At 42.7% G+C, this 12,522-nt stretch overlaps 2 protein-coding genes across 12 annotated transcripts in view; both read left to right on the forward strand.

Annotated features, from left to right (window-relative positions):
* Positions 1 to 4,317, forward strand: part of ABCC9 (ATP binding cassette subfamily C member 9) — a 132,153-nt gene extending 127,836 nt beyond the window's left edge. For all 11 annotated transcript variants that reach the window (XM_084765330.1, XM_084765333.1, XM_084765332.1 and 8 more), the window contains one exon: positions 1,789 to 4,317. In XM_084765330.1, coding sequence (XP_084621456.1) covers positions 1,789 to 1,926 — 138 coding nt within the window. In that variant the 3' untranslated portion in view covers positions 1,927 to 4,317. The remainder of the gene's footprint in view (positions 1 to 1,788) is intronic.
* LDHB (lactate dehydrogenase B) overlaps positions 1 to 12,522 on the forward strand; it is a 209,711-nt gene that overhangs the window by 96,721 nt on the left and 100,468 nt on the right. The gene's annotated exons all lie outside the window — the stretch shown is intronic.

Genomic DNA, 12,522 nt, shown 5'->3' on the forward strand with positions numbered 1-12,522 from the left:
GATATTTAGGGGAAAGAACAATTTTTTCTTGCTCCCTCTTGAGACGCAGGGGGGGGGGTGAGGGAAGGTGTAGGGAGAGGGAGGGAGGGGGAGGGGGACAGGTGGTGAGAGGAATGTTGAGCCATTGCTAACCCAGGAGAGCAAGTCTCTGCTCTGCATGAAGCACCACGGTGGTGTTGGGCAGTCCCGAGGAGTCTTTTGCATGAAGATTGCTTGGTCCGATTTGTATCTTTAAATGAAAAGTAGCATTCTCTTACCTGATTTCCACTCTACACACACCTTTTGTCCAGTGTTCTAGATGCTTTGTGTGAAGTTCATTGACCTCCCAACGCCCCACACACACCTAAAGCTCACAGGAAGGAGGTATCACTAGGGCACACTGCAGAGGCCCATGCTTCATAAGCAGCTCATCAAAAATAAGCCCCACTTGTTGTAGACTCCTTCCAGAATTATCCATAGCTCTGCAAAGATTTATTTCCTTTCTCTGCCAAAAAGTTCTCCTGTTTCCTTGTTTAGGCACCACTGAAACTGTATAACATACTTAAAAATACACATTTACCGCTCCCTAAAGGAGTCATGACATACCAAAGTAGCTTCTGATACTTATTTATGGAAACAACTTATACCTCACTCTCAACTGGATTAACTTCGCTGGAGCGTTTTGAAATTTTTGTTAACACCATTACAACTGACCACACACTTTCTCTACATCAACTAAGAATAATGCGACTTAATGGAATAAATGCAAGCTAAATTTATTTCTGTTAGCTAAAAGTTTTCAGTGTTTTTATTGCATTAGTAAACATTATTTTAGACTATAATAGCAATGTTCATAAAATCGTCTTCATTGGTATAAAAGCCAAATTCTTTTTTAAAGCACCTCTGATCTGGTTATTTAAGAAATAATGTTTTTCTGAAAAGAAAATGCATTGTTAGAAAACAATTTGCTGTGTGTATTTCTTCCAAATGCATGGGGGTGAAAATGGCTCTGATCTTTGCTCAAAGATTGACATTGCCCTCATGTCTTTTAGCAAATTCCTACAAATAGCTGTGGGTGACTAGTGAGAACTTGAAACTGGCTGGTGGGACTTGAGAGTCACTACAAGTCTAAAATAAATTCACGCATCTCAAAGAGTGAGAAGGAAGCATGTAAAAGGAAGCTAAGATTTTTACATTGGTTACACATCAAAATGCTAACGCAGTGGGCAGATTGAGGATATATATTATACACACACACACACACACACACACACACACACACACACACACACAAAAAGCTGCAGCATCCGTGTTTAGGACCAAAGCCCTGCTTCCCAGGGTGCACATGGGCAGTGAGTGATGGTGCTCTCCATCAAGCAAGAGACTACAGGTAAATGCCCATGGATGAAGGCCAAATGTTGAAGGCCAGGATGGACTTCTCCAGGTGGGACTCCCAGGGATCACATATGAGGTTGGTGCAATCAAGAGTGAAACGCAACCCAGCTGCCTCACAATGGCTCCCTTTAGCGTTTCACTGAGACACACTTAGTGTGCACAGTTGTCAAGTCTCAGCAAAGTAACGGCACTAATAGCTACACCAAAGACAGAAAAACAAAACATTACTACTCTCGTTTGTGTTTAAAGGCATATAAACGGATAAACAAATCAATAAAAGGAAAGGGCATTTCTTGGCACATTCATAGTAAAGAAGCAACCATGCATGCCCTGGCTGCGAAATCTTCTTATTCATTGTGTTGACTCGTGTGCTCAAACTCGTAACGAATGTTGCTGTTTTTCCCGTTCACACAGCATCGGGTTCACACCATTCTGACTGCAGACCTGGTCATCGTGATGAAGCGAGGAAACATTTTGGAATATGACACCCCGGAAAGCCTCTTGGCCCAGGAAGATGGAGTGTTTGCCTCGTTTGTTCGCGCAGACATGTGAAAGGAAGCCGCAGGAGAACACATGAATTTGGATGATAGATGCCTCTGGTCAGCACAGCCAAGGACCCTCACCTTGGCCTTCTAGGGTGGCACCATAACTTCGGCAGGTTTCTGTATGCAAAGTTGGGATCTCTGTGTCCTGTTTTGGTTTAACAGTTTTCTGAGATACACTTCTTGTGGGGTCACCAAGGGTATTTTTCTAGTGATTGGCCACGTTAGAATAGCAGGTTATGTTAAAGCAAGCTAGCTACATTCAGAGGTAGGTCAATTTGAGTTAAGTCTGGACACCGACAGTGAAGCATGGAAGCTGAAATCAGTAATCTGTATCACACACTCTTACTTGGAAGATTAGCCTTGCCCTACTGTTGAGCTGCCCGCTTATGAAAAAGAGTAAAAGAAAACTCATTTTCCAGTGAAATTCTCAAGTTCATTATCTACCATTAGAATATTCTGTTTTTAACATTATTAATATAGATTTTTAAAAAATTTTTCCCCTTATAAATCATTTCCTATCACCAAGAAGCTATCACACCTTTGGTTCCTTTATAAAGCCAACACCTTACAAGGGGAGGATCATGAAAACAATTGAATATTGAAAGCATTATACTTGTTTCTACTTTCCTCTGTCCAAGTTAGGTTCAGTCCTTCAGAGACAGTCCAGCTAACCTTTCCGGAGCTTCATTATCAGCCAAGTAGTGACTCTGAATCTGAAGATGATATATTATTCAGGGCTCCAAAGAATATAGGAAAATGGCCTTGTCTGTCATATACATATATATGACAGATATATATATATATTCACACCATGTCTTAGATATATGCTAATCCTGGCAAGTGCACATTCCTCAGAGGAACCAGAAATTCCCCACAAAATGTTTCTGTGGGAGGATAGAGCTAGTTCACGCTCTGAACTACATACATAAGTAGCGAGGTTTTATTTCTTACTCGGCAAATTTCAACCACAGGCATTGACGTCACACACGTGGCCATTTTCCGGTTCCAAATTTAAAGAGTGCGCCAGAAGCCTACAGGAAGTTAGTGTCATGCTTCATTTGACTGCTAACTAATTACAAAGTCAAGCGTACTGAACGTTATTTTAGCCACCACAGTTCCTGTACCTTTACTCATCTGATACAAGCGTTGCTGAATTCCATGTGAGGGTCCTCACACACTGGAAGGTCCCAAAATCTCATATTGAATGGAGAAAGAAAATATATGCTCCATCCCTGTCATCCCTGTATTCATTTTACTGTGTTGTTTATTCTGTTTAAAGACTTACAACTCTTGTGTTTCAAGGTGTATCAAGCTGCCTTCACGGATGCAGAACCCTCCTCATGTAAGAACAAAGTTCATAAAGATGGGCAAAAATGGTTCAGATCACTTAGCTTAAATCGCCAGCTTTTGTTCCATATCTAAAAAAAAAAGAAGAAAATAAGAGTGTTATTTACAGAAAGCCAGTAGATCACAGCCATTGCCAATAAATTCAACCTCAAAAATACTTTGTAAAAATTTGACTAACAAACTGAAACACTGCTGGTGTTAAAAGGTCCTGTTGGGGCTGAGTGTCTGTGATGTTTGTTACCAGGTGACACCTCCTCACACAGAAACAGGCTTACTTACGGAAGCAGCCCCTTCAGAGGTAAAAGTACACAAGTGACTTTTGCTTCCCTAGAACCTTTTATTTACCTAAGTTGAGTAAATATTTGATTATTTGCAAAACAAACCTGCCGAGTGAACTGAGATGGGTGACGCTCTCAGTCAGTTAATCGTGAGTTACTCCATTTGTGTCTCCCCTGATGACGGAAACAAGGTTTTGCTACAGGTAAAAATGTACGAAGGTAATCATAACAGTTAAATCTTACATTTACCTTGCCAAATCAACTTTACACATGTTTTATCTCACATTTGTCTAAACAAATCAACTTTACTCTCTGTAAAAAAAAAAAAAAAAAAAAAAAAAGTAAGTGCAAAAAGTTTTGTAGTAAAATGACAGGGCTTTTGGTGTCGCTGTGTGGGTAAAGACAGTTTTCCTCACAGGCTGTCATCCTCCATGCTTTCTCCTGATCTCCTACGTCTAGACAGGTGTGGCAAGATCTTTCTAAATGACTGGTGTTCTGATCAGGACCACATCTTGTCCATCTTTGTGCCTTTGACACTAAAACAAGTGCATAGCTCCAAATAAATATGGCAACCTCGCCATTGCTTCTTGTTTTTTACTGCTAGCCACACAGGGGCAACTGTGGGCTGTCCTTTGCTACTCTTTATTATGTTTATTCTATTTATTCTCCGTATATTGAACTTGTTTATTATATGCACCGTATGTTTACTCTCTATAGTACATGAGAAGATGTTGGCTTGCCTGACATAATAAATTAGTCCTTTTGTTTACTCAGTGACGGAGAGTGACTTTTCTTCCACACAGCCCACTGTTAACCAGTCAACAAATACGCAAATCAACGTACTTGCCAGGCAACACTTGGCCTGCTTGCCTGCGTGATTCCGAGAGTCACACTCTCATACCATCACTTGTATAAACAGAGCCAGGCTGGTTCCGAGAGGGGACCCTCTTATTATTGCTGCTGCTGCTGCTGCTGCTTCCTCCCCCTTCTTCCTCTTCCTCTTTCTCTTCCTCATCTCCTCTTCCTCTTCCTCTTCCTCATCTTTTCCTTCTGCTGCTTCTTCATTTTTATTTTTTAACATCTTGAACTAAGTGTTTCTATGACTGGACTTTTTCTAAAGGTTTATTGACTGATTCATATGACTGTGTTCTAATTTACCCCTTGTTACTTATTTACTAACACCCTTCGGATGCTGTGCTTACAAGACTAGATCCTATACTGACCCAAATCTCCATGCCACCTGTTAGCAGAAGCAGCACCAGCTACAAGGGTGCACCAATTCCATTTTCTTCTTCGGTAACTGCTGGTTATTGACACCATTGATTTATTAAGCATTGGTAGGATTCACTTGGGTCAAATTCACCAAGGCAGAGAGGTCATGTGTTTCTAGAAATTATCTCAGATGAGACTTATAATGGGCTAAATTTGAGTTAGCTCACTTCAACCTGTCCCCTCCCCCACCTTCCTCTCTCACTATTTAACTGAGGCTGCCCTTGAACTCACTAGTAAGCCTCTGGCCTCAGCCTCCAGAGTGCTGAGTTTATACGTGTGCAGCACCTGGCCTGGCTACACTAGATTCTCTTTGTCACTGACGTCACTTTACCCTAGATGACTCAGACCCTACTCCGAGTCACGGGATGCATTGTTTTAATTCCTTGCTGATGCAATCTTGTTTTGAATCTCGTCTGAGAAGATAGGCAGGACTCCCAGCAACATTTTCCTTTAATTTGTCATTTAGCCAGCAGTGGTAATTCTAAGCATGAATGCTTTTCATGAGAATGCAATGTGTGCTTCCCACTTCTGAGGTAGCTATCAGATCATTTGCTTGTGATTCTGCTGAGCTTGAGTTCCAAATGTCAACTTCTTGTGCCACATACATTCTGGATGTAAACAATGCTCACATGTGCATGTCCTGGGGTGGGGGTGGGGGTGAGGGTGGGGGTGGGGGTGGGGGGTCACTGCTGCTCTTTCCCAGTTTCCCAGCATGGCAGGCGTGGAAGGTAATGTCATAGTTATTCTCTTTTCCCGCTGTCAGATTTTGTTCTCCAAGTATCTTCATGTTTATATGTTGATATTTTCGCACTATGTGTTTTCTACATGAGATTTAAGTCACCTCTTGTTATATGCCTGCGGCAAGTTTCTACTGACCATTCACACTATTGTCACCAATATCCTGTGTCTCAAAGAACAAATGTCAGGAGAGCCTTATCAGTCAGTACAGGGATGGGGGAAGTTGGGGCTTAGGATGTATTTAGAGGTCAGTCTGGGGACAAGCCACTTCCTCCTTTCCACTGTCTCTGGGTTCTCCTTTTCTTTCTGTTACATAGCCATTTCTGCTGCCTTTGGCCTTGCACATAGACTTTATGAATAATTTTCATGTTTTCTCACCTTCCACACAGCCTTTGGGAATGATTTGACGCAAAGTTCTCTAGCTCCCAGACTGATAGCCACCTCTGTAACATGACAAGCAGTTATCTCAAAAAACCCAAATCTTAAACAGTAGTTTTTAGAAGGGGATGATGTACTGTATTGGGTGCTATTGCACCATCCTGGCCCCTGATTCACTGTCCTGGCTACTGATGCACTGTCCTGGCCACTGATGCACTGTCCTGGCCACTGATGCACTGTCCTGGCCACTGATGCACTGTCCTGGCCACTGATGCACTGTCCTGGCCACTGATGCACTGCACTGGCCACTGATGCACTGCACTGGCCACTGATACACTTTCCTGGCCAATAACTGCTTTCTTCTTCAGGAGAAGGGAATGTTTAAGAGTGAAAATCTTTTCTGTTCTGCCTTTGGAATGATCAGATAAGCTAGCTGACAAAAACTTTTGCTCCAGTGTCTCCCAATCTACATCTGCCAGGGCTGGAGGAAAAGCCCAAAGAAGGATACGTTTTTCTTTGAAAGCCAGAAATCAAAATGAAAATCTGCCATAAGGAATGGCCTCCTGATACTTTCCTGTAGAAGTGGCGTTGTGCCACCCAGTCTACATGAGGCATTTTCCACAACCATTCAAGCAGGCAGTAACAGGCATCTGGGGCTGCACTCACTCGCCATGTGAAGGTTTCTAGCCCGTGGATCTTACATGCATTCTTCATTTCACCCAGCAACCTTCAACCAGACACTCAAAACTGCCAAGCCTTGAACCCAAACATTGCACGTCTGTGTCCTTCGAAAAGGAAAGAGGCGATGGAGGAAACATGATGACTTGGTGTGATAATGGGAGTGGCCCTTTCCACTCCCACTTTACTGAGCTTCTAAAACGTAGTCAATGTGATAAAATATTATATTGGGAACACAAGGCAGCTAGGCCTTTGTCCAATAATGGAAGGGAAAAATTAGCAAGCCTAATATTTCATGAGGAATTCTTGGCTTAGATGGTGTTTTAATAAAGTTCAGCTATGCCTGCCAATAAAACATTGAGATGAAATAATGATTTATGGCTTAAATGTTATATAACCTCTGTAATGTCTGGTACCATCTCATATCAAGCAACATGAGAGGAATAAAATTGGAGGGGAAAAGGACAAAAGAGTAACATGACATCAGTTCACACATTAATAGAACACATATGATAAACCATCTCTTCATATTTTTGCTACAAGGTTGACAGGTCTTGAGCATCTATTATAGGAGCCTTGTGAGTATTATCAATTTAATCTTGAATAAACTTATGAGAAGGAAAAGTCTTTATCTCCTTGTATAATTGAGGGTCAGTGAAGCCAGCTTGCCTGCACTTCAGTGGGACTGGGAGGCAAATTCAAGCCATGTGAGCCCCAAGGCTGTATTCTACATCATGGGGTGCACTGAAGACCTAGCTGGGTGAGTTAGTGCCTCTTGACAATAAGTAGCTTGTCTTGTATATGGTACGCAGTGAAAGAATAGCTATGTGACTGCTCAGGACATGACTGACAAGGAGCCGAGGAAGTTAGAAGACTGTGTTGAATAATACTTAGCTTCCATCACTTAGTGGATATGCAAGCTTGCATTTATCAGCTAAGCCTGAGGCCTGTTTTTTGGGGAGCCTTGCTAAGTTCAGCCATGCTAGAAATCCCTCGCTCAGACCGAATGCTGTGACCTTCGAGTTGTTGACCTCTGCTGAAGGAGGTCTTGTGTCCAGGCTATCTTTGGATTGTTTACCTTTGAAAAGAAAGAAAGAAGCTCTTACAGGGAACTACTCAGAGGGTTGTACTCTTGCCTGGGGGCTAGGGGAAGTGAGATTGGAGTAGAGCTTGTGGCGTCCTTGCTATATAAACTGTACTCACTTTTTAATAAAGTGGGCCTTGATCAGAATCCGTCTTGGCCTCATACCTTACATGTCTCTTTCTCTTCCAATTTGCACTCCTTCTTTCAGTCAGGTGGACCCTGGTTTGATATGTCCCACCAGCCGGGATACTGCTTCTCTGCAAAAAGAAAACTCAAGCACATGACCAACTGCTTCCAGGCTAGACTGAGGTTTTTCTCCACCACTAATGATGACAAAATGACAACATGATCACAAAACACACTCCAGTATGAAATATTAGTAATAAGACCTCAGGACAAATACCACATCTTATGAGTCCTACGTGTCTTTAGCTTTCAATCACAAAATCAGTTTCCCTTTAAAAAATAAATTGATATTCTAACTGTGCAAGTGTGAAATCATATATTTGATATGAGAAATTATGTAATTGTAGCTGCAGAATATGAGCACCCCTGAGGTTTTGGTAAGGACAAACAATACCAATGCGTTGCCGTAAAGTGTAGATCATTTATGGAATTAAAAATCAAAAACTTATCACACATTTAAATTGAAACTCTTTGGGAAAATTACCAACCTAGAATGAAAATTTTAAAAGTGTAGCAGTGTTTTTATGTGATGTTTTTCCAGACACAATAGGGCAGTGGTATATGTAAAGAAAGCCACACTGCTTGTGACAATGCCCAAGCTCAAGCCAGCCAAAAAGCCAGCTTGACGGGGAAGAGGTGGGCACCAGTCCCTCCCCTGGCTGAGATGGTACTTTCCAATTGATAAATGCCTGGAGAGAGAAAGTTAGTTTTTATCAATAGTATAGCTCACAGGACCTGAAACTGCCTGTTCACCAATACAACTTCCGTTTAGAATGAATAAAAACAGAAAATTAATTGACCACCCCAGTAGGCCACTAACAAAGCAGGACGGGGTGAAATGGGGCAGTGTGTCTTGGAGGGCTTAGAGAAGAGGGTGCATATAACCAAAACATCATATACTAAATTCTCAAATAATTAATATATATGTGTTAGGATTCTGCTTCAGTCTGCCTGCTTGTGGTGCCACTGGTACCTGGCACGGGGCCGTGGCCCTGCCCAGGGCCATATAAAAGGACAAACCGTCCACGTGGCCCTCTTTACTATAATTCTTCCTCTTCCTCTCTTTTCTTCTCAGTCTTCCTGTCTCTGTCTCTCTCTGGGGTACCCCTCCCCCTTTCCTACTCCCCCATGTTCATTTAGTAAACTCCTCTACAGTGTAATATCTGTTGCCTGGTACCTTATTATCTTATCATCTTGTTTTCTTTTTATTAATAATAATAATACATATCTCTGTGTGTGTGCATATGCGTGTGCATGTGTGTGTGTATCTGAGAACGTTAGCATGGGAGTTAACAAAGCAGTAGTCTGTAGGGGACTTTAAAGTGTGTAGTTACTTGATGAGTTTATAAAAGTGTGCTCAACATGTTTCATCAGGAACATGAGCAAAAACAACTACCTACCAAGAAACTGGCTCACAACATGACATGTACCAACAAAAAAAAGAGGAAATGGCATAGCCTGTTAGACACCCGGGAATCTACCAAGGCTAAGTACACATTTATATCTTACCATGTGCACACAACTCAACAGGCGAAGCTGTCGGAGGAAGAACTGTGAAGCTAAGCTCAGGCATGGTTGGCTTACAAGCGGGATGAGCCAGATGTGGTCAAGGACACGGACACTGTCACATCTCTGCCCATATGTGGGGCTTCATACTTGTGTAGACAGGTCCCTTTTTTATAAAATATTTATTTTTAGTTTTTTAATTGTGTGTGTGTGTGTGTGTGTGTGTGTGTGTGTGTGTGTGTGTGTTTGTGTACACGCACATGAGTGCAGGTGCCCTTGCCCTTGGAGGCCAGAGGTGTGGGGCCAAGGGAGCTGGAGTTTCCTGACACAGGTACTTGGAATCAAATTTGGTCCTCTGGAAGAGCAGGAAGTTCTATTAACCGCAGAGCCGGCTCTCTAGCTTAAAATAGGAGCTTTGAAAGAACAAATGAAACGAGGTTTGGCGGTGCATACCTATGATTCCTTGGGGAGCTTAGAAGGAGGACCTGAAACTGCCTGCTTACTAATACAGCTTCGTTTTAGAACGAATAAAGACAGCAAATTAATTGAAAGTAAACAAATTAAATTTCAGGAAGTAAAAAACATAGAACAATTGTAATTTTTAAATCTGTGGATAGACTAAACAGCACTGAACCCTACCTAGTGCTCTCCCGTTCTTTCCAGTGGACATGCGTGCAGAAGGCAGCATGGAGCAGACAGGAAATGTGCAAGCACATCTGGAAGACACAGGATCAAATGAGGGGGATTTAACTGGGGTCTCAGCGGGAGGGCCAAAGGGTCCAGCTGGGGAGATGGTTAGGGAGCAGGCAGAGAAGATGGCTCTGTTGGGAAAATGCTTGCCTCTCAAGGACAAGGACCTGGGTCTGATCACCAGGACGCACGTAAACAATCTGTGATGATGTAGGTGTGGTGCATGGTTTTGATTTCAGCACGTAGGAGGCAGAAGCAGGCAGCTGCCTGTGAGTCTGAGGCCAGCCTGGGCTAACAGCGAACTCCAGGCCAGTTGGGGTTACAGATATAAGGCCACGTGTTGGTGAGGTGAATCCTTGGGGTTCCCTGGCAGCCAGAGATAGAGATCGTCTGTCACGAGAAGGTGGACAACATCTGAGGAACAAGGTCCAAAGTCGTTCTCTGGCCTCCACATTCACATGCACACACGTGTGCATGCATCTCACTTGCATGCACTTTCTCCCTCGTCCTACACACAACGAGTGATGAAGTAGGTGATAGCAAAGTTCTTGCAAACTTTCAAGAAGTGGCTGGTTCTGTTCTGCTTTGTTCTAAGCCAAAAGGAAGCACTTGAGTCTTCTACAAAAGGCAAGACTGATATCTAAAGTCAATCAAAAGTATTGATACAGCCTAATCTTGCTTAAAAACTACCTTCAAAAGTCAAGATCGGTTGTTTAGAAAACATAATCAAACACATTAAATAACTGTTCATCATAAGAAAATGGAATCTGTCTCAAGAGTGTAAAAAATAGCTCAACATTTTAAGTCTAGTAACTTAATTGACTGTGTTAGTTGGCCAAAAGGAGGAAGAGGCACTTAAGCTGGTGCATTTTGTATAATTTAATTTGCTCCCCATCACCGATCAAACACTAAAGAAGCATGAAACACACTGTGTCAAAATATAAGTTCTTTGCTCTGAAAGATTTTATTAAAATCACAAGAAGAAAACCACACTAGTCACCTCTGTTATTATGTTATGTATCATTGGTTAAAACTAATAAGAAATTGCATTGCAAGCAAAAAAACAAATAAAAATAAAAAATACCAAATAAAGCATTCTTTGTCAAAGCCATAATTATTGTTAGTAATAGATGTTGTACTCACTTCTAAACCCTTTTGGATTTTACCAAAGAGGAACCAACCAATAAAGTGGCAGCATTGGTTTTTCTGAGCACAGAAGCGAGAATTGAACCTAGGGCTTCATGAACGCCAGGCAAGAGCTCTACCATTGAGCTATACTCCCAGCAGCCCCCAGTCATAAATCTTTCTTATCCTAAAGCTCTGTGAATTTAACCAGTACCCCACATGCAACTTTTATATTTACTCATTTATCTCCTTCAAAAACATAACAAATTTCTGTGGGTTGGCAGTGGTTGTTTTATTATTCCTTTTGTTCTAACAATAATATGACATTTTAAGGTAGAAACAAATTTCTAAGATTGGATGCCAGTGTGAACCTGGGGCGGGGGGGCAGGGAACTAACTCTATGAAAACTTTTTTGGGTCAAATAATCTTTACCTAAAGTGAAACCCCTGCTTTAATGACAGAAAAGGAAACCCCTGGCTTCCTTGGGCTCATATCTAAAAGTCCCTTTAAATTACCAGCTTTTTTTTTTTAAACAAGCTACCATAAGACCAGATACATACCATCACATCAAGGCTGGACAAGGCAACCCAGTAGGAGGAAAAGGGCCCCACAACTAGGTAAAAGAGTCAGAGACAGCCCCTGTTCGCACCAGTAGGAATCCCACAGGAACGCCAAGCTACTCAGCCTTTACATATATGCAGAGGACCTAGGTTGCGGTTCCCAGTCAGGTGGTGAAGTGGCAGGTGTGGGTCCCCACAGGAGGACCCTTGTCAGGAGCTTCTTGCTTCCAGATGGAAACAAATGAACCTCGAGGTCAGAGATCCCCATCTCTCTCTCTCTCAGGGGCAGTTAGAGTGCTTTTGGGGTAGGCTTTTGGCTAGAGCACAAAGCCAGGTTCCCATCCTCTCCCCGGGAGGTGAGGAATCAGTGTTAAGACCAGCTCTGTTAGAATGAGAAAGCTGGTCTCAGTGGGGGTTGGGGATTCAGGGGCCTCACAGATGTCACAGCTCTTTTGTTGTCTACTGCACCTGGTAAGATAAGGATTCAGGGTACCCTAAACCGGCTGGCAGTCCGGGCCAAAGCCCGGGCCAAAGTCCAGGCTCTCCGCAAGGGCATCCCTAGTGGGCTTCAGTTTGCCCGGATGGAGCTGGTCATGACTCAGAAAGTTGGCGACTGGTTAGAAGCTCTGGGAGCCCAGCACGTCGCACGTCTCAGTCTCAGGAGGCCTTCTTTTCCCAGAAAGACAGTCCTATGAAGTGAGGAATCAAAGGCAACTTTACTTGTGAGTTAGGGAGTTATAAGCCCTGGGCAGTGAGGGTGA

This window comes from Acomys minous (genome assembly GCF_964271855.1).
Source record: "Acomys minous genome assembly, chromosome: 17".
NCBI lineage: Eukaryota > Metazoa > Chordata > Mammalia > Rodentia > Muridae > Acomys > Acomys minous.